The sequence below is a fragment of the Saccopteryx leptura genome, chromosome 3, assembly GCF_036850995.1.
Source record: "Saccopteryx leptura isolate mSacLep1 chromosome 3, mSacLep1_pri_phased_curated, whole genome shotgun sequence".
Classification (NCBI taxonomy): domain Eukaryota; kingdom Metazoa; phylum Chordata; class Mammalia; order Chiroptera; family Emballonuridae; genus Saccopteryx; species Saccopteryx leptura.
In genome coordinates this window covers 329262116-329283530 of record NC_089505.1, presented here as the reverse complement: position 1 = coordinate 329283530, position 21415 = coordinate 329262116, and the positions used below count along the sequence as shown (strand labels likewise).

General features: G+C 37.3%; 2 protein-coding genes across 8 annotated transcripts in view; one reads left to right on the top strand and one right to left on the bottom strand.

Annotated features, from left to right (window-relative positions):
- The first annotated feature begins 3653 nt into the window (after positions 1-3653).
- Positions 3654-11588, top strand: RBM12B (RNA binding motif protein 12B). 6 transcript variants are annotated; one of them, XM_066379116.1, is made up of 4 exons: positions 3654-3856; positions 4324-4510; positions 7582-7637; positions 8186-11588. In XM_066379116.1, exon 4 carries the CDS (start codon positions 8214-8216, stop codon positions 10974-10976), a length of 2763 nt encoding a protein of 920 aa, XP_066235213.1. In that variant the 5' UTR covers positions 3654-3856; positions 4324-4510; positions 7582-7637; positions 8186-8213; the 3' UTR covers positions 10977-11588. The 6 variants fall into 6 exon arrangements, with proteins under 6 accessions (XP_066235213.1, XP_066235208.1, XP_066235209.1 ...); XM_066379111.1 differs by lacking the exon at positions 4324-4510 and having other exon boundaries at positions 7582-7634; positions 8185-11588; XM_066379112.1 differs by lacking the exon at positions 4324-4510.
- Positions 11589-14643: 3055 nt separating this feature from the next.
- The window catches only part of CIBAR1 (CBY1 interacting BAR domain containing 1), a 30918-nt gene continuing 24146 nt past the window's right edge, over positions 14644-21415 (bottom strand). For both annotated transcript variants that reach the window (XM_066379119.1, XM_066379118.1), the window contains 2 exons: positions 18121-18240; positions 14644-15821 (listed from right to left, as the gene is read on the bottom strand). In XM_066379119.1, coding sequence (XP_066235216.1) covers positions 15741-15821; positions 18121-18240 — 201 coding nt within the window. In that variant the 3' untranslated portion in view covers positions 14644-15740. The remainder of the gene's footprint in view (positions 15822-18120; positions 18241-21415) is intronic.

The following is a 21415-nucleotide window of genomic DNA, read 5'->3' as shown; positions in this document are numbered from 1 at the left end:
AGTATGGCCAACTTCATTGTTGTTTTACTTTAATAAATTGCCAGTCATGTCAACCTTCAGCAACCATTACCCTTATCCATCAGCTCCTATCAACGTTGAGGCAAGACCCTCCACCAGCAAAAAGATTACAACTTCTTGATGTCTGATGATGGTTAGCATTTCTTAGCAATAAAGTATTTTTAATAAGGGTATGCATCGCTTTTTAAAACATAATGCTTTTGTATACCTAATAGGCATAGTATATTGTAAACTACTTGTAACTTTTATATGCACTGGGAACCCCCAAAATTTATGTGACTCATTTTATTAAGGTATTCACTTTATTGTAGTAGTCTGAAACAGAACCCATAATGTCACTGAAGTATGACTAGAGTGTCCTCTGGAAGTAAATTGTCAAGATTCACTTCCTGACTTGTACTATTTATATAACCATGGGCAAACTATGTAATCCTTTATGCCTCAGTTTCCCTTAGTTGTAAAATAGGAAAAATAATAGTACATACCTCCAAAAGTACTTGTAAGAATGAAGAGAGAGTGGGATGTTCAGCTTGCAAGCCAGAACCTCTGGATTGCATGATGAAAGAAAGAGTGATTTAAAAATGGGCGATGTTGAGAAGGGCAAGGTTTTTCTTCAGAAGTGTGCCCAGTGCCAAATTGTGAAAAAGGGAGGTAAGCACAAGACTGGGCCAAATCTCTATGGCATATTTTGGGGAAATACAGGTCATGCCACTGGATTTTCTCACATGGATGCCAACAAGAACATTCCACTCTCTCTTCATTCTTACAAGTACTTTTGGAGGTAAGTACTAGGCTGGATAGCTCAGTTGATTGGAGCGTTGTCCTGAAGCACAGAGGTTGTTGGTTCCATCCCCAGTGAGGGCACATACAAGGACAGATCGATGTTCCTCTCTCTCTCTCTCCCCCCCCCTTTTCCTCTCTCTCTAAAATCAATAAAATAGACATTAAAAAAAGATTTCTTAAATAAAAAAGAAAAAAAGAACAAAGGCATCAATACACTGATGGAGTATTTGGAGAATTCCCAGAATTACACTCCTGGATTAAAAATGATCTTTATTAGCATTGGCCCTGGCCAGTTGTCTGAGTCGTAGAGTGTTGGCCTGGCGTGTGGATGTCCTGGGTTTGATTCTCAGTCAGGGCATACAAGAGAAGTGGCTGTCTGCTTCTCTACCCTTCCCCCTCTCTCTTTTTTCTCCCCCCCCTTCTCCTCCCACAGCCGTGGTTTGATTGGTTAGAAGGCATTGGCCCCAGGTGCTGAGGATGGCTCATGAAGCCTCCACCTTAGGTGCTTTATAAAAATAGCTTGGTTGTGAGCATGGCCCCAGATGGGCGGAACATTGGCCCAGACAAGGATTGCTGGGTAGATCCCAGTCAGCACACACATGGGAAAAAGAAGAAGAAGAAGGAAGAATAGTGCAGAAAGAGCACACTTAAAAGCTACTAGTGAGGAATAATTGGCCACTGCCTTATTTATATAAAACAAATGTCTCATGACTTTTTAAAATGTGTATTATATTTAAATTGATTTAATACACCAGAATTCAGATCATGAATGGCTGATAGAACATTTTTTTGACAGTCCTGATTTAAATAAGATTTGTTTGTAATTAAATGAATATGATCAACTTTTTAAACTTTGATAGTGATTTTGGTTCAGCAAGTGCTATCATTGTTTTCCCCTTTTAAAAATACAATTGAAAAAAAATAAAAATAAAAATAAAAATACAATTGGACTTGATTAGTAATGTTCAATTTTTCAGGGATAGTAAATACCATCTCAAAACCTGTATGCGATTGGTTTCATATTTAGATTTATATAACTGCTTATAGTAATATGTTTAAATACTGAGGAAATTCTTTTACTGTCTCTTAGAATAGCAACTCACTTGTGTTTCAAGTTGTGTTGATCGGCCTGTTAAAAGGCAAGGCCTGGGCCCTGGCTGGTTTGCTCAGTGGCTAGAGCATCAGACCTGCATATGAACATCTAAGTTTGATTCGCAGTCAGGGCACACAAGAGAAGCGACCATCTGCTTCTCTCTCCCTTCTTCTTCCACTTCCCTCTTCCTGCTCCTGCAGCCAGTGGTTCGATTGGTTCCAGTGTGGGCTCCAGTGTTGAGGATAGCTTGGTTGGTCCATCACATCAGCCTCAGGTGCTAAAAATAGCTCAGTTGATTGGAGCATCCACCCCAGACCAGGGTTGCTGGGTGGATCCCAGTAGGGGTGCATGTGGGAATCTGTCTCACTATCTCTCCTCCTTTCACTTAAAAAAAGAAGAAAAAAAAAAGGAAATAAAGGGAAGTGCTGAAGATAAGTTGGCAGTGTCCACTTTATCTTTTTGGTCCTAACTATGCTTATTTAATTATAAGTCCCTGCATCTAAAAACAAAAAACAAAGGAATGAGATAATGCACAGGACCTGGCGTACAATGAACCCTCAATAAATGTTAGCTTTCAAGTTCTGGTTCCTGAGCTTGTCAGGCCTGGACCAAACCCTGGACTGAGGTTAAAATAATCAAGGTAAATGCTACCTAGTCAATGAGCCTAGCTTCCCAAGGGCTTGTCTATGGATCAACTTGGCAGTTGAAACAAGTTACTAATACCTATATAGTCTCAGATACATATTTACTTATATGTGTTTATGTGTGTATAGTGTATAGTGAGAGAGAACTAGAGAGTCTTTCAACATCTTCAGCAACTCTTAAGAGGTACATACTATTATTATTTCCATTTTGCAAATGAGGAAACAGGCATAAAGAAGCTAAGTAATTTGCCCAGGTTAGTAAATGGTGGCTTTCACCCCAGGAACCTCCTGTTTTTCATTTGTTAAACTACCTCTTCTTTCTCACAATCATATCATTAAATTAAAGAATGTGTATTTTGCACTGAGAGAGAGATTGAAAACTCATTTCTTTTCTCATCTGTAACTACTTTAAAGATGTGGTTTTTGCTTTCTAAGTGAGCTTTGAATCAACTATTAAATGCATATGTAGTTATGAACGTGGTGGGCTGCTTTGTTATTTGTAAATAATAAAATCAAATCAAAGACAAGGTGTTTCACCAGCTAATCCAGAGCGGGCATTACAGAAAATGCCTATACTTGTGCTTTTCACTTCCCAACTGTCTTAATCGGCCTATTTGTTCTGTTTCAAAACACCGTAAGCCAGGAACAACAAATGCCGACATAAAAGTTTAATGTCTATAAAATTGAATAAGCATGCACTTATTAAGCCTCTCGGGTGTTTGCTTATCTGAGGTAGTAAAACTAACATTTTGTGGTCTTTTAGTTTACAAAGATCCTTTTTGAAGATGCTTACACCACACAGTAACAGCAGCGCTGTCAGGAAAAAGAAGTCGCCAACTTTTCTCTGCTTTTACATCCCTTTCCTTAACTCCTGGAAATCACGAACATCTGTGCAGTGTACTAAAGCAGTTCTTTATTGAAGTTTCTCATTACAGCTAACGGTCGATGTCGTAGTTCCGTGACGAATTTCTCCCTTCCTAGGTGAGGTTCACGGGTTGGTTAGAATCTGAGCATGCGCAGAGGCTCAGGAAAAAAAAAAGGGCGGGCTCGGACGGGCTTGGGCAGGCGGGCGCCTTCCTTACACCCGACAACAGGAAGCGGGTGAGCGTCAGGGAGCGTGCGCAAACCTGGCCGGGGCTCAGGGGTGGTGGGTTACGCCTGGAGAGCGCATGGGCAAACTACGTCCGTTTGTCCGAAGCGGAGGGGAGAGTGGGCGCCATCTTCTAGGCTCAGTGAGGTCTTTCTCTACTTCTTCTGGGGAGGCTGCTGCGACGAGTGCACCCCGTCCCCGGCTTGTGTGTCCGCCTCGGCAGCAGTGGTGTGTGTTTATTGCCAAGTGCAGAGCAGTTACCCCGGAGGCGCCGGGGGGTGGGGAGGGGTTGGCGGCCGGGATGGCAGAACTGGGAAAGGCGGGGCCGGGAGCCGTGCCAGGACCTAGCGTAGCTCCTGCCGTTAGGGCACCCTCATTTTTTGCTAAACACTGACTCTCCGGTCAGCCTTCCTGTGCTGTTGTGTTTGCGCTTCCCAGTCTTCTTAAAAGTGGAGATCTCGAGGGATTTCATAGGTAATTTTTTTCTTTGCTATGTCATCGTATAGTCACTGGTAGCAGGAAAGCGCTGAAGGCCGGCTCGTGGAGCTTGAGAGGGGTCAAAGTGTTTTAGTTGGATTTGTGAGTTTATTTTACCCTATGGTGAGTTAGGGTGGAACGTTTGCCCTTCCCACCCGTAGGCAAAGGCACGGAGGTTGGGCGGTGCAGGTTAATTTGAAAGCTGATTTTGTCAGAAGGTCTGTCGACAGCATCGGATTGCACGTAGTAACTTGGGCCTGGCCTGAAAAAAAGGAAGCTTACCCTTCAGAGTACGTATTGACCAAGGCGTTGAGCTAGAGAAGCGATGCCTTCAGAGGATCCTCATTTGAAGATTGATGGATGTTTTGTGAAATCTTGTGCCCTGTGGAATCGTCTTCATTTATAGTGCGTATTAGGGACTATGGCAATGGATCTTCATGCCTTTGGTTTTTATTTTAATCATCTACATTATAAGAGGATAAAAGGGGTCATCATAAAGAATATTTGTGGACGGGGGGGGGGGGTAGGTTATTTTCTACAGGGGAAATTCATGCGTTTAGAGTTTGAATGTGCTTCATAAAGTTGGGTTTTAAGAAATTGTCACATTTTTTGGTCCCTCACCGTGTTTGACTTGTTTTTATTCGCTAGTTAAAATGCAATGGATCTGAAGTAAGACCTATTTAAATTTAACCTTCCTCCAGTTTCCCTCTGGGGGGGGGGGGGGCTTGATTGGAAGATGCACATTTCCTATTGTTTAGTGATAGTGTGATCAAGGGATGAATTGTTGAATTAAAATGGCAGCAAATTGGGTTTAAAATGAGTTTATTAATTTCAGTGACTTGCACCTAAATGTTCTTTAAGGACCCATTTCCTTCTTTTCTTAGGATAGAAGTTCTGATTTTCTTCTTTCCATAGTTTAGAAGTTCTAATCAATCACTGTCTTTAAATCAGTCACAAAAAATACTTGTTGCATTTATAAGGAGAAAATTTTTAAGTGCTTTAGATTATTTTGTGTTTTGCTTTTTGTGTAATATTCTAAGAATAGACATTCTGTAAAATTTGCTTAAGGAAATTACTTGGCAACCAATGGAAGAGTGCTCATTTTGAGTACTGGTCCCTTATAGGTGGTCTCCTGTGTTATTGTAGAGGGGCAAATGGTACATTACCTTAGTATCTCAAGGGCAGAAAAGTTAAAGTATTAGTTATATTTAACAGTGGCAAATGAAACAAATAATTTATATAGTCTGCTTGAACTGGAATTGATGGGTTTGCATTTATAGAACTAGTTAAAATAAATTTTTTTAAGTTAGGGATAAATTGCTAGAAGTCTTTTGAATTTGGCATTCCTTGAAACATCCCTAGCTTTTCTTGTAGACTTATGTTCTCAGGGTAAAATCCCTTTAAAAAAATTGGGAGGGACAAATGATGTGTATCTTACACTGCTTTCTAAAATATTTTAAAAGTAGAAAAGGAGCTAAGTCAGTATGCTTAAGAAGTTTTAGAACTTGAATGGGTACAGCTATTCCAGAAGCCAATTATGGTTTTTGTTGAAATGCTGGTGTGAATGTTTGTTGAAGAAACGAGGTTATACTCAGTTTTTTTGTTGCTGTGCAATTTTTCTTCTAAATAGACTTTTAGAGTAGGTTTTAGGTACACAGCAATATTGAGCAAAAGGTATAGAGACTTCCCATATGCCTACCCTGCTATACCATAGAAATATTTTAATAGTAAATCTTATCAGTATATTTAATACCAACTTGATATTGATGATTAAGATGTAGAATGTGCTAAGTAATTCCTTGATATCTTTTATTTTAGCCTGTAGTTTAGAAAGTTTAATCTGTGGACCCTTTTCAAAGGAAAACAAACCTTGTAAACCTCAAAGAATATGTCTTCAGACTCCATGTTGTGGAATAGTGGTATTTAAATGTAAATACTGAATTAAAGCAACATTTATTTGCACACTAAAAACAAATTTATAATCATTAATTTAGTACAGGTATTGATTGACTTAGGACCTATGCAACTTACAACCATTTGACTTTATGACCACAATCGCTAGCCACGACTGCTCCGCGTCTGGCAGCGCAAGCATTGCCCAGCTGGGCCTACGACAGTGCGGACCAGCTTCTGGTAGCACTACAAAATGGTGTAGAGATGATACAAATGGCATAAAATGAACAAAGAAAATTATGATATATAACAATAATGAAAGAAAATTATAAAATATGACTTAAAGATTTTTATAACATCATTTTACAGTACTGTACATATAGCCTACTCAACTTAAGACCAAATCGTGTTACTACTGGTCTGTTGGAACCAATCGTGGTCGTAAGTTGAGCACTAGCTGTACGTCTTAAAAACTTACTTAGAAAGACTACATTAAATATTGTTGGTTTGGGAATCTCTGAAAGTATTAGATAGGAATTTCCTTAAACACTAAATTGAGATTTTTCAGTAGTTAATATTGATTATCCCCAAACATTCCAAATTAATGTATTTTTATTTTTACTTTTCTATATTGTCATTTGGATTTCTCCATTTATACCCAGGACACTTTATTTGGAATGGAGTAAACTTACTAGCTGAAGGAGATTCAGTATATATCTGAACATTTTCTGTTTGGCTTGGGATGAATTTTAATAGTAATTCTTGTAGGAGTTAAAGTAGTAGTAGTTGAGTTTAAGATAAGGAGTGGTAGTAGTTGAGATTTTTGATTTTAGGGATATTTCAGTATTTGCTTTAATTATATTTGGTTCCATGTTTGGAATTATGAGCTGTATATGTAGAACTTAAAATTGCATCCTGAGGATAGCCATTGTTTGGATTTTGCCTTAAAAATTGGTTTTTGAATTTGAAATGTTAGTGTTTTATTCATTTTATCATTTTGAATGGTTGGTTGCCTTTAATCTGATCTTAACGTTTTCACAGGGAAGAGAATTGCAAGAGAATCAGACATAATAATGAGTTAAAGTGTTTGGTTTTTTCATTGTTGGAAGAGATAGAATGTTGTTTGGAATTTTTGTGGTGTTTTAAAATTGTCACTTTTCTTGTGGAGCAGTTGTCTTTTAAGTGGGTGTAAAATTTATATACAGTGAAATGCACAGACCTTAAAGATAGAATTCATTAAGCCTTGTTAAATTTATACATCCATGTAACTAACACTCCATTTAAAATATATACCATTTCCATTACCCCCTTTATTTGTACTATTTCCAGTCAAGTTTAGTTTATAGAAAGTTTTTTGTTTTTAAATAATTTGCAGGTATCTACTAGGACTTTGTATCTCTTTTTTGCTAAAGAATGATTCATTTCCTCTTGTAACAAAGAAGAGCACCTTGTAATGTCCATAGATGTTGTTCCTTATATTGCTTCACTTTTTTAATAGGTCATTCTGAAGTGAATATCCTAATCTGGCGTTAAGATCAATTACAGGGTCCTGGGATTAATTATATTTCATTTTCTTTCCACAGTTAAGTTGCTTTTACAGAATTAGCAGGTCTCCAAGAAATTAAAAAAAAAAAAAAAGGTAAGATATCCAGAGCTCATTAAAGTAGAATAATACATCTTAGGTACCCATGGCTTGTGTACTTTATGTCTGGCCAGAGATATACTAGTGGTAAGCAATTTATTATCATGAGCAAAAATTATATACTGATTACAGTTGGCTTTTATAAATATGTAAAATTCATCGTGGTAAAATTTAGTCCACAAAGTTCTCATGTGTCAATAGAAGATATGTTTTCTAATGAGTCTGAAAATAGTTTGGTCTTGTAAAGTAGCACTTGGCATACTTACAGAGATTTGACATTTTTGATGTTTATACTATATAGGATAGGCAGTATGAAAATATATATATCTTCAAAGTAGGTGGTTTATTTGTATGTTTAGATAGAGGAAGTTTATTCCTTTTTTTTAAAAAAAGAATTAGAAACAATCAGTATTTTTATGAACTTATATTTTGTTTTCATTTATAAATACTGAAGAAGGTAGGAAACAAGTAATTATTAAACATAGTGTGGAATTAAGGTACTGCAAAAGTAAGACTTGCTATTATGTGTGCCTTTTTGTCTGCAGGTCATTATTGCTGTGATTTGAGCTCAGCATGGCTGTAGTCATCCGTTTACTGGGGCTTCCTTTTATTGCGGGGCCTGTGGATATTCGTCACTTTTTCACGGGATTGACTATTCCTGATGGAGGAGTGCATATAATTGGAGGGGAAATTGGGGAGGCTTTTATTATTTTTGCAACTGATGAAGATGCAAGACGTGCCATAAGTCGTTCAGGAGGGTTTATCAAGGATTCGTCTGTAGAGCTCGCTCTTAGCAGTAAGGCAGAAATGCAGAAGACTATAGAAATGAAAAGAACTGGTCATGTAGGAAGAGAGCGACCAGGATCTAGGGCATCAGGGGTTGGCTGCTTATCTAATTTTGTTGAGGGTATTAAAGAAGAAGCAAGTAATTCTGGATATGGCTCGCCGATTAATCAAGATACTGGGTTTCATACTAATGGTACAGGACATGGTGATTTAAGGCCAAGGAAGACACGGCCATTGAAGGCAGAGAATCCTTACTTGTTTCTACGAGGTTTGCCTTACTTAGTAAATGAAGATGATGTACGTGTCTTTTTCTCTGGTTTGTGTGTTGATGGAGTAATTTTCTTAAAACATCATGATGGCCGAAATAATGGTGATGCCATAGTAAAATTTGCTTCGTGTATTGATGCTTCAGGAGGTCTTAAATGTCATAGAAGTTTTATGGGTTCCAGATTTATAGAAGTAATGCAAGGCTCAGAACAACAGTGGATTGAGTCTGGTGGTAGTGCAATTAAGGAGGGTGACATTCCTGTGAGAACTGGAGAACATTCTCCACCAAGAGGAATAAATGACAGACATTTTCGAAAACGATCTTATTCAAAATCTCCCAGAAGAACACGTTCTCGTTCCCCTCTTGGATTTTATGTTCACTTAAAAAATTTATCTCTAAGTATTAACAAAAGAGATTTAAGAAATTTCTTTAGAGATACTGATCTGACTAATGAACAGATTAAGTTTTTATATAGAGATGAAAGAAGAACAAGATATGCCTTTGTGATGTTCAAGACTCTAAAAGACTATAATACTGCTCTGAGTTTACATAAGACTGTTTTACAGTATCGTCCAGTTCTTGTTGATCCAGTTTCTAGAAAACAAATGCTGAAGTTTATTGAATGTTATGAAAAGAAAAGACCAGCATCAATAGAGAAAGAGAGGCTTGGACGTGTTTCACAAAAATACTCTCAAGAAGGCTCCTCTGGCCAAAAACTGTGCATATATATAAGAAATTTTCCATTTGATATTACAAAAGTTGAAGTGCAGAAGTTCTTTGCAGACTTCTCTCTTGCTGAGGATGACATTTACTTGCTTCATGATGACAAAGGAGTTGGTCTGGGAGAAGCATTGGTGAAATTCAGATCAGAGGAACAGGCCATGAAAGCTGAAAGTTTAAATCGTCGAAGATTTTTGGGGACAGAGGTATTATTAAGACTTATATCTGAGGCACAAATGCAGGAGTTTGGTGTAAATTTTTCCTTGCTGTCCAGTAAGAGAAGGCAAGATCATTCACAGTCATTGGATAGAGATGACCCTTCCCATTCATTTGACTCAGATGACCCACCAATATACACAGTAGGCCTTTCTGAAAACTTGAGGAATCGGCAAGAGGACTTGAGGCAACTGGACCATTTCAAGCATCCCGAGGGGGATTTCCAACAGCCTGACAGGTGTCCTACAGAAGACTTTAGGCGTTCCCCAGAGGACTTCAGGTGCACCCCGGAAGACTTCAGGCACCCTCGGGAGGTACATTTCCGGAGGCCTTCTGAGGAGGACTTCAGGTGCCCATGGGAGGATTTCAGATACCGTCGGGAAGAGGATTTCAGGCACCCGAGGGAGGAGGACTGGAGGCGGCCACCTGAGGAGGATTTCAGGCAGCCTCCCAAGGAGGACTTTCGGCGATCTGAGGAGAACTGGAGGCGGCTTCCGGAGGAGGACTGGAGGCAACATCCCGAGGGAGAGTTCAGACGGCCCCATGACGAGGATTGGAGACGGCTGCCTGAGGATGACTTCAAGCGGCTTCCCCAGGGGGAGTGGAGGCGACGACCTAAGGAGGACTTCCGGTGGCCCCCTGAGGAGGACTTAAGGCGGCTGCCCCCAGAGCACTTCCGGAGCGGGAGGCCGCTCCAGGAGCGTTTCCGACGACACCCCCAGGAGCATTTCCGGCACCCGCTGGAGGAAGGGTTCAGGCACCCGCCGGATGTCGATCTCAGGCGCCTTCCGGATAAAGACTTGAGGAGCCCTGGAGAGGACTTCAGGAGGCCGCAGGGGGAAGAGATGAGATGCCCTTCTGATGAGGACTTACGGCGGCTCCCGGTGGACGACCTCAGGGGAGCTCCGGAGGACTCGAGACTCCCTGACCATTTTAGACAGCCTGGTGAGGAGTTTAGGAGCTTAAATAATGATTTTAGAAGTCATCGCTCTTTTATGAATTTTGGTCGCCCAGAAGGTGGCAGGTTTGATTTTGGAAAGCGTAATGTGGGAAGTTTTCCTGAGGGTAGATTTATGCCTGATCCAAAATTAAATTGTAGTTCAGGTAGAATAACACCTATTAAGATAATGAATCTTCCATTTAAAGCTAATGTTAATGAGATTCTAGACTTTTTCCATGGTTATAGAGTCATACCTGATTCAGTTACGATGCAGTATAATGAGCAAGGATTACCTACAGGGGAAGCCATTGTTGCTATGGTAAACTACAATGAAGCTATGGCTGCTATTAAAGATCTAAATGATAGACCAGTTGGGCCGCGCAAAGTTCGGTTAATTTTGCTCTAGAAGGCATTTCTGAATTCGGAGTTACCCCCAGTATTGATGCAGTAAAAATGTTTTTTTTTAAAAAGTGTTTAATTATCTAATGAAACATTTTAAATTTGACATGTGACTAGAACAAATGTAAGTAATAGAATGTAAGTTGTTTTCTCTTGCTTGCAAATTGCCGGTTACCTTTTCTAATTAAAATTACATTTTTTTTTTGGACTGTGGGGAAGAGGACTGATTCCCTGAGTGCATTAATTTTTGTTGATGTCATGGGTAAACCTCAAGACCTGTATACAGTAGAGCTGTACTTGGGGAGGATAAATTTTATATTCACTTTTGTTTGCATTCTATAGTCTCTGCATCTTTTACTCAAAATGTATAAGGAAATGGTCAGTAACTGATTGTTCAGGTTTAACATTTTCATTGCTGACTGCCTGCCTGCAGAATTAATGCCCTCTTCCTTATCTGAGATATTACTGTGTTAAGCTTCCCATTAATTATAAATACTTCAAAATGAACATACTGTGAACTTGAAGTTTACTTATGTAAAAAGTTAGGAGATTCTTAGTTTCCATGTTCATAACTTGAAAAGTTTTATAAAAATAAAAAAATTACAACTGACTAGACCAACTAATGCACTTGTATTTGTATAAAAGGACAAAAACAATTACATTTTTTCTGAAGGAGTTTTTCAACAGCTACATTAAACAATATTTATGAAAGGAGTGACCAAACATTCTGTAACATTAGTGTAGAGTGCTATGTATAGTTCTATGGTTTTTTCAACATCTCATCAACCAAACTGGTAAGATTAATTCAGAATACTTAAAAGACAAAAAAAGTAATTATAGGTATAAGGAGACTTTCGAACTTATGCTTGGAACACCTGATCCTGGATATATTGTTTCTAGGAAGAATTTTCTGATGATTCATATAACTTCAATTTTTTAGTAGGTTCTCATTTCTTAATTTCAAAACTTTGTTTCAAGAGACTGAGTAACTAAATCTAACAATACTTTTGTGAGATTGAATTCTGATTTCTTTGATATTCAACATTTAGTGTAGACATTTTGCAAATACTAAATTTGATTTTTCTATACCTATATTAATAGCTAACAAATATTGGGTACTTACTATGTGCTAGGAAGTATAAGCGCTTTACATGCATGATCTCAATATGGTAAGAACCATATAGTATTATTTATTTCTATTCTTACAAATGAGATAAGATTAGAGAGGTTAAAAACTTGCTTAAAATCATAGCTAGTATATAAGGGAGACAGCTTCAACACAGATTCACCACTTACCTCAGTTCACACGCTTAACACTTTTGCCTACTTTGTTAAATGGTACTTTAAATTTTAGTAAGACCATGCTAAAAATATTTTCAGGAGTAAACCACATTTCCATTGTTATTCTAAAAATAGCATTAAAAATTAGTATTCTCAAACATTGTTAATCAAAGACAAAATAACTTTAAAAGTATATATTCAGGGTTTCTTTAGGATACTAACATATATTGGCTTCTAATTAAAAAATTTGCATTTTAAACATGATTAGACTGGCCTTTTATAGTTAAAGTTAATTTTTTTTTTCAATTTTGTGATCCAGAGATTTCCCACATTGAGCAAATAAGTATGAAATCTGAATTTATATATGGTAGTTGTTATTTAATAATAGGATATTGCAGAAGTAAGAATATGTTGTCAGTATTTAGCCAATTAGTACTTTATGTATTTTGGAATAATCTTCAGTGATTTAAAGACATATCAGTGTGGTTCTTCAAATTAGTAAGCTTATAGCCAGGAGAATGATAAATATCAAAACCAAGCACAGTGAAAAAAATAGGAAGAAATTTTTAGATGCTGAAAGATTATATAGATGATTCATTTCATTTGATCAGCATTCCTGAGGTAAGTATGGAAGACTTGAAAACACTTCTCAAATACATATCAATAAAAGCTAAGGGGAAGATTAAAAGTGAAATATCACTTGATGTAGAACTGCTAAAACTAGGCTGGGGTGGCTTGGTGGTAGTAAGAGGCCAACAATAGTAAACACAAGCTTTGTATTTTGATTATAAATGTATAATTAATGAGTTGCTATGAATAGTTAATTTTTGTAATCAGTTTAATATATTTTTAAACTTTAAAATAAAAAGTGTATTATACAGAGTTGATGTTAATTTTACTCTGTAATCTATTAGTTTAATGTAGTTTTAAACTTTTTAAAATAAAAGGTTTTTATATAAGTTTATTATACATAGCTGGCCTGTACTCTTTAGGAGCCATTTTTTCATATCTTTTCCCAATTCTGCCTTCAGTGATATGTTGAGGACCAAAATTGGCTGTGGTAGGAATATTACACTATGGAAATTGGCAAATGTGACAAATCAGGGCATTTTTCACTGTAGAGAACCGGCTTTCCAGCACATCATCAATTTGAAACACATGGAAGAGAATAGTGTATTAAATCCTGTTCCAGTAATTATCTCAAAGCTGATTTTTACTTTCTCTTAATTTTCAGATGTATCAGGTACACTAGGGCATATTGGTTCTTTAGTTTAATACCAGTGCCATTTTAATTATCTTAAACATTTTTGTCTAGGAAGTAGGTGGAAAATATAGATTATGTCTAGAAAGTAAACTTAAATCCTATAACCAAGAGGTAGGTAAGAATCAGGAGTGTACTTTTCATCACTTAACTGAACATAGTGAAGAGCAGTGGCTTTATTCCATAAATCACCTATTAGGTAGTGACTCTGTCACCTCCATGTTTGTATTAAATGTTAGCTATCATTTATTGAGCTGCATTTGGTACTGTGTATTTATGATCTGTAATCATGAATTCACTGTCATTTAATCCCAATAACTAATAACTTTAAACCTGTTTTGGACATAAGAAATGGAGAACTGTAGGCTAAGTAACTGGTCAAGGTGGTGGCTTGTTTTTTTTTTACAAGAAACCTAAAGGGGTTTTTACATTTTTAAAGGTAGTTACATTTTAAATGGTTGATTTTTAAAGAAAAAGTTTGCCAACCTATGTCTGTCAAATTAAAAAGAAACTTAATTTTACATGGATGAAAGTATTATGTGTAGTATTCCTTTTCTTAGGATATTTCTTTGAAGCAGAGCATACATATTAGAATTATTTGCTGATTGTATTATGTATCAGATACAATTTTGACTTTATAAATAGGGCTACTGATGTTCAAGAGAAGTGAGTTGCCATTGTAAGCAGCAAAAGAAATGTAACTTTTATTTTTGTATTCTTTCCGAAGTTAGAAATGGGGGAGGCAGTCACAGACTCTCGCATGCCCCCGAGTGGGATCCACCTGTCATGCCCACCAGGGGGGATGCTCTGCCCATCGGGGCATTGCTCCATTTCTGCCAGAGCCATTTTAGTGCTTGAGGTGAAGGCCATGGAGCCATCCTCAGTGCCTGGGCCAACGTTGCTCCAGTGGAGCCTTGGCTGCGGGAGGGGAAGAGAGAGAAAGAGAAATGAGAGGGGGAGGGGTGGAGAAGCAGATGGGCGCTTCTCCTGTGTGCCCTGGCTGGGAATTGAACCCGGGACTTCCACATGCCAGGCCGACGCTCTACCACTGAGCCAAGTGGCCAAGGCTTTAACATTTTTTTCTTAACTGCAACACCACATTTACTGGGAAAATAAAAATGCAACGATATCCTCAGTTTCTTAAGAAAATTTATTTAGGATTTTAAAACGTTTTGAATATTTTAAAAGCACTGAAGTAATTTTATCCAAGTAGTGTTTTCTTAAGAACAGAACCATGAATAGGTCAAAAAAGTTTCAGCAACTCTATTTTTCTTTTATGAATAACTTTTTTGTAGTTTTTCTAAATGATTTTATAAATTTCATAATTTTTATATGCCTGACTGGGATCCATGAAATAACAAAAGTACAATTCTCCGTCTAAAGAAACAAAAACATCTGACATTCTTAAAGGCTCTGATTAAATTGTTTCACATATTCAGCAATAAGTGTGACTACATACTCCTTTTTATTATATGACAATTTGGTAAGATTTTTATAGAATTTTTAATGATTTACGGTTTTCCATGATATTTCCTTAGGCAGCATTCTACCAAATTACAGTGGTTCAAAAGTTGTAGTACCATGCCAACTTGAGTGACAGCAGGTTTAAGACCAGAATCAGTCTGAAGGGGGCTTTCTTTTTAAAGCTAAACTAGATGCTATTTATATAGTTGTAAAACACTGATATTGATATTCTAGATTCCCATTACTTTTAATCAAGAGTGATTATACTCTTGTTGAAAAGTAAATTTATGTATTAAATGATGAGACTTCAGGGTGTAGTAAAAGTGAATAAAGGGAGAGAGACTTTGATTAAGGCTTTATGGAATAGAATTTGTATTTAATCAGAATGACGAAGCACCTTTTGTCTTTAACCTAAAAGAAGCAAGTGGAATTGTTAAATATCTTTTTTGTCATCTAGTTCCTGTTGCAGCCTCAACTAGGTATATATAGTGCATTAATGTGAAATACTTTTTAAATACATGTTCTTTTAAAAAGTGGAACCTATATAAAAAGATCACATACTGCTAGATAAGATGTTGAAATGACTCTTGTGTAATGTTTTCTAAAGCCTTCATTTTTGTCAGCATAAATTTTCTTTATTTTCCATTCCGAGTAGGGTGTCATTTTGAGGTTTAATGTATCAAGCCAGTATAAAGTTTTATAATTTAGTAATGGATTCAAAGTCATTTAAGATAAAAATGAAAATGTGAAGTTTACTTAAGAATATTAATTTTCTTCTTCTGTTACATCTAAGTCTTCGTCTTCATCATCTGCTTGTTGATCCTTTCTTAGTTGACAGGTGGACATCTGTTAAAAAACACATTTTTAAAAATTCTAACTTAAAAATATTTTTACATGCTTAGTATCTTAAATATGCCCTCATAGTGAAGGGCATAAAGAACAAATATTTCAGAAAAATGTCCATACATAATGATTTTTAGTAATGAAAATTCCCTATGAATTACTGTATTTTAATTTAAGGTAGAAAACAGTCAAAAGGTTTTTCCCTCATGTTATCTGTTGAATAAAAATGTGAAATTAATCATTCCAGTTGGATACCAGATTTCAACAACATAAAATACTTTCATAAAAAAGTCGAGTCTCACTATATTATGAATGTCAAATTTTAGGTTAAACAATTCTTGGGTCACAAAACAGGTATTTGAATAGGAATAATCAAAGGGATGGCAAAAACAAGTATATTGCAATGAGGCAATTGAAATATTAAACTTTAAAAATAGTGTGATTTAAATGTAATGAACTGATAATCTAAATCCATCACTTAAAGTCCTGACAGTTATCACGTGGGTCATCTTGTTTCAAAACTTTCTGAGAGTGATTGTACCTACAAGGGGACATTTGGCAATGTTGGAGACATTGTCAGTTGTCAAAACTGGGAGACATTGTCAGTTTTGTGTCTTACGAGCATCTTGTCAGTAGTGACTAGTGATGCTGTTCAACATCTTCACAATGCACAGAGCAGTACTACCTCCTCCACCACCAAGTTAATCTGGGCCCAAGTCTCTAATGCTGAGGTTGAGAAACCCTGGGATAAGGTATTCTAAAGTACTACACAGATGTTAACTTAGGTAACATTAGCTCTGAATAGTCAAAACAGTTTTTGTATTTGTAATACTAAATTTATGTGTATGGTATTTACTGCTGGAATCATAAAAATTAAGTTAAGGGGAGAGATGCATGACTATAAAGCAATAACTAAATGTTTAGAGGAGAATCACATGCAAATAGAAGGTTGTTGGTTAAATTTACCTAAAAGTTATATTTTGAAAATATTTTGCTCAGTTATAAATTCTGAAGGCGAGATATGAAAAACATAACTGAATTAGGAGTTGGCAAGCTATGGCCAGTTTGCCTGTTTTTTTAAGTGATAGGAGTGAAGAGAGTGAGATAAGACTCCCTCCTGTGCCCTGACTGGGAACCACCTGGCAACCCGTCTAGGGCCGATGCTCTAATCAACTGAGCTATCCTCAGTGCCTGAGGCTGATGATTGGAGCATCTGAGCTATGCTCAGCGTCCGGCTCCTATTCTCGAATCAGTTGAGCCACTGGCTGTGAGAAGGGGGAGAGGGAGAAGAAGGCAAAAGGGAGGGGAAGAGAAGCAGACCGTCGTTTCTCATGTGCGCTGACCCATCCTGGGTCAAACCCAGGATGTCCGCACACTAGGCCAATGCTCTCTATCCACTGAGCCAACCAGCCATGGCCAGTTTGCCTGTTTTTCTTTCTTTTTTTTTTTTTTGGTATTTTTTTTTTTTTTCTGAAGCTGGAAACGGGGAGAGACAATCAGACAGACTCCCGCATGCGCCCGACCGGGATCCACCCAGCACGCCCATCAGGGGCGACGCTCTGTTGCGACCAGAGCCACTCTAGCGCCTGGGGCAGAGGCCAAGGAGCCATCCCCAGCGCCTGGGCCATCTATGCTCCAATGGAGCCCTGGCTGCGGGAGGGGAAGAGAGAGACAGAGGAAGGAGAGGGGGAGGGGTGGAGAAGCAGATGGGTGCTTCTCCTGTGTGCCCTGGCCGGGAATTGAACCCGGGACTTCTGCAGGCCAGGCCGACGCTCTACCACTGAGCCAACTGGCCAGGGCAGTTTGCCTGTTTTTCAAAAATAAAGTTTTATTACAGCTCAGCCATTTGATTTTTTAAATGTATTGTTTATGGCTGCTCTTAGTTGGGACAGACCATAAAACCCACAGTCTATTTTTTTTCCTGTGGTCCCTTAGAGAAAAAGGTATAATTTTTAGGTATAATTTCTACTAACTCATGGTAGTGGGACTTAAACCCTAAGTTCACTTTGACTACAGAATCTATTCTTTTCATGTTATACCAGAAAACAAATCTAGATTAGCATTCTCTTGTCTCTTTCACCCTTGCTCTAAAGTGTTCTACTTTAGAGTAATATTTGTTATAATATACAAAATATATGAGACATAACAGAGCTGCACTTAGGGTAATCTGATATCATTTTACCTAAGAGGACAAGAAAGTGTAAGTTATATGAGGTCATATGACTTAAGGGAAACATTTTTAGTACTGAACAGTCCCAAAGGCAGCAGCTCAAATTCTTTTAAATTATGGTTTCTGGCTCACCTGTCCTGTTCCAGATACACACTTAGCTGACAGTGATCTCTGAAGAGGCGACTTTGAATTTGCTCTTACAATATCTAAACGAGACGAATAATCTGATGGATGCAGAGAATTTCGGAAAACCTGTTATAATGATAAGAAAACAAAGTTGATACTAAAAATGGGAATCTAGAAAGCCATTCTGAAGTCCTCTTAAGATTTTTTTAAAAAGCAACCCCCTCCCTATTCCCCAAGTACAAAATTTCAATTACATATTGTAAACTTAAATACAAAAAATTTAAGTTGTAAAGATGAAGGTTAAAAATTTGTATCATATATTTGAACTATATATAATGATGATGGGTCCTGAAACAGTGAGTTGAAAGATTTGCTGGGGAAATGTGAAAGTTCCTACCCTCAAAATAATGCAAGCCAGCAGGAAGGCTACAAGTCACACCTTTGATTCTTTCTGTTCTGCCTAACCTTAACTCTTACCAATTTAACTTCACTGTAGTATATTACATAAGAGGAAACTGGAGCCACTGTAATTTCTGTATTCTAATCTCACTAGGATCTGGATTGCCATTACTTGTCAGTTCTTTTTCCTTAAAGCTATGGCTCCAAATCTTAACCACTTTTAGCCTCCCTATCCTTATCTTTTTTCTTCCCCCATTTCTCTAACATGTAGACTAATAGGTAGAGTTATAAGATGGGAATTTCTTCAACTTCCCTCCCTTTTCCCATAACTCTTTACCTCATCTTTTTTTAATTATTCAGATTCTTTCCAAGGTGCATTTTCCTTTGTGCAGACTTCAAACCAGCAAACAAAAGTTTTCTACACTGGTTCTCCCCCAGCAAACAAGCTCAAGGTCAATCATTTTTTGGTCTTTTTAAAAGTTATAAGGTAAAACTTAACTCCTTAAAAATTTTCTCAAATATTCTACTTCTCAATTCATTTTTCAGTAAACTACTAGTAGGCTTTCGCCTTCCATTGAAATTGTTCTTGCCAAAAATCACCCAGTTATTTTTTTGTCTTCATTTTCACTGACCTTGTACTAAAACTTTCCATGCATGCCATTACGAAACTTTTCATGTGTCAGCTGCCCTAATTCTTCACATCTCCTTTTTTATTGCTTGTACTGTAATATTTTTAAAATGTTTCCCTTTTTTGACTTTTCTCTGAAAGATCTGACATACAGTGATTAATGGCTACCCTTCAACCAGTTCTCTTTGGACTCTTTTCTGATAGCTGTACTTATGCTCCCAGCTACCTTCTGTTCTAGACCAGCTGTCCACTAGAACTTTATGAGATGATGGGAATGCTTACTGTTCTAGGCTGTCTAAAAAGGCCACATGTGGCTTCTGAGCCCTTGAAATGTTCCTTGACTGAAGAACTAAAATTTTCATTTTACTTTAACTGTAAATAGGGACAAATACTGAACAGTATAGATCTAGATTCACTTTTACAGTGAAAGACATTACCATACTGGGTGGGCCAAAAGTAGGCTTACAGTTGTGAATATGTGAAACAGTGTATTCTTCTATTGTTACTGTAGTATTTTCCATATGAACAACTGTAAACTCACCTTTGCAGCACCTTGTATAGTTAGTAGACTAAGCTAGAAGCCTTGGCATTCTCTCTGAATTTCTTACCTGAGGTAGTTTTACCTTTTTTTTAAAATAAATTTTTATTTTAATGGGGTGACATCAATAAATCAGGGTACATATATTCAAAGAGAACATGTCCAGGTTATCTTGTCATTCAAATTATGTTGCATACCCATCACCCAAAGTCAGATTGTCCTCCATCACCTTCTATCAGTTTTCTTTGTGCCCCTCCCCCTCCCTCTCTCCTTCCTACTTTAATTCTTATGGCTTACTTAGAATTGTCTTACAAGACAAAAATACAATTCCTATACCAAAAAATTTTGTGGCTCCTCACTGCCCAGAGTTCAGATGTCTTAGGTGACATCCAAAGCTCTTCATTTCTAGCCTATATATCTACATGCAGAACAAGTTATACTCTGACTTTGCAATGCTGGTTTCTCATTCTACAGTAAACCTCCTCATTTTTCAAGAACCACGTCAGATTCTATCTCCTGCTTTCCCGGTCTATAGTCAGTACCCTGTACTGTTCATACTCTCAGTATTGCTTTCATCTCACTGTTTTGTAATTACATGTCTACCCAACTAGTTTTAAGTTCCTCAAAAGCAAGGTGCCCCCCCCAAAGAAAAAACACAGCCTCCTTGACCCCCCCCCCCCCAAAAGAAAACAAAGCTCACAAAAAGATAAAGCAAGGAGCTCTGTTTCATCATTGCATTGCAACTTTTCCTAGCTTAAGACTGACTGGTAAATTAATGATGTTAACATGAACTTAGTCCAATATTTTGGGGGAGACCCAAACTAGGGGTGTGTGTATGTATGCATCTCTTTAAACCTTAGAGAAATAGAGAACACAAAAGGAAATCAAGGCATGAAACTTGACACTAGAGGCAAGACTTGTGTTTCAGGGCAATTCAGGCATGCTAGTTAGGATATTTAAGCAGGTTACTGAGGACCCAATTGTATTTTGGTGCCAGACATGGAATACCAGCATCCTGGTGTGATGTAAAAACTGATGAGATTAATCAACCATTATTTGGAAAGGATATAGTTTTGTTAGAATAACATTCATTTTTTTTTCAACTCTCCTAGCAAAATAAAGTTACAAGTAGAAATAGAAGGCAATAAACACCTTTGGAATAAAATTTTAAACTAGTTAAAATATTAAGATTAATCTCTTACTACAAAACAACAGATTTACAGATATATTGGCAATAATGCATTTTCCAATATGGTCCAAGATCTCTTCTAGGAGTGAGTCTCAAGATCTGAGTATGCTCTGAAGTGATTGCACAGAGAAATGGGCCTGACAGTACTTTTTATGTGAAGAACAAATAAGGTAAGATGGTTTGTGATACAGTTAGATGTCTAACTGCAAAACATTAGGTGCTGCCAGTATGTCTTGATAGTTCTCATAAAGCATGGGCTAGCTAAGAAGAGAATATTAAATTATTTTTCTGTCATCCTCTGCATTTTCTCCACGTTTCTAAGAAAGCTTGCATTTAAAGGACCTATTCCTCTTCTTGGTATCAGCCTCATCATATCATTTTGCTTCTTTTGGCCCTACAACTCTCCCAAACTATTGTCCTCTCTTCTCCATAATTTCTATATGGCGTATTATTAACAGTTCATGCCTGTAATTCATTACGCCTCAGAACCTTTGTATATCTGTCTGCACTCTCTGCCTGAAAGTTATTGCAGGCATTGTTCTACTCA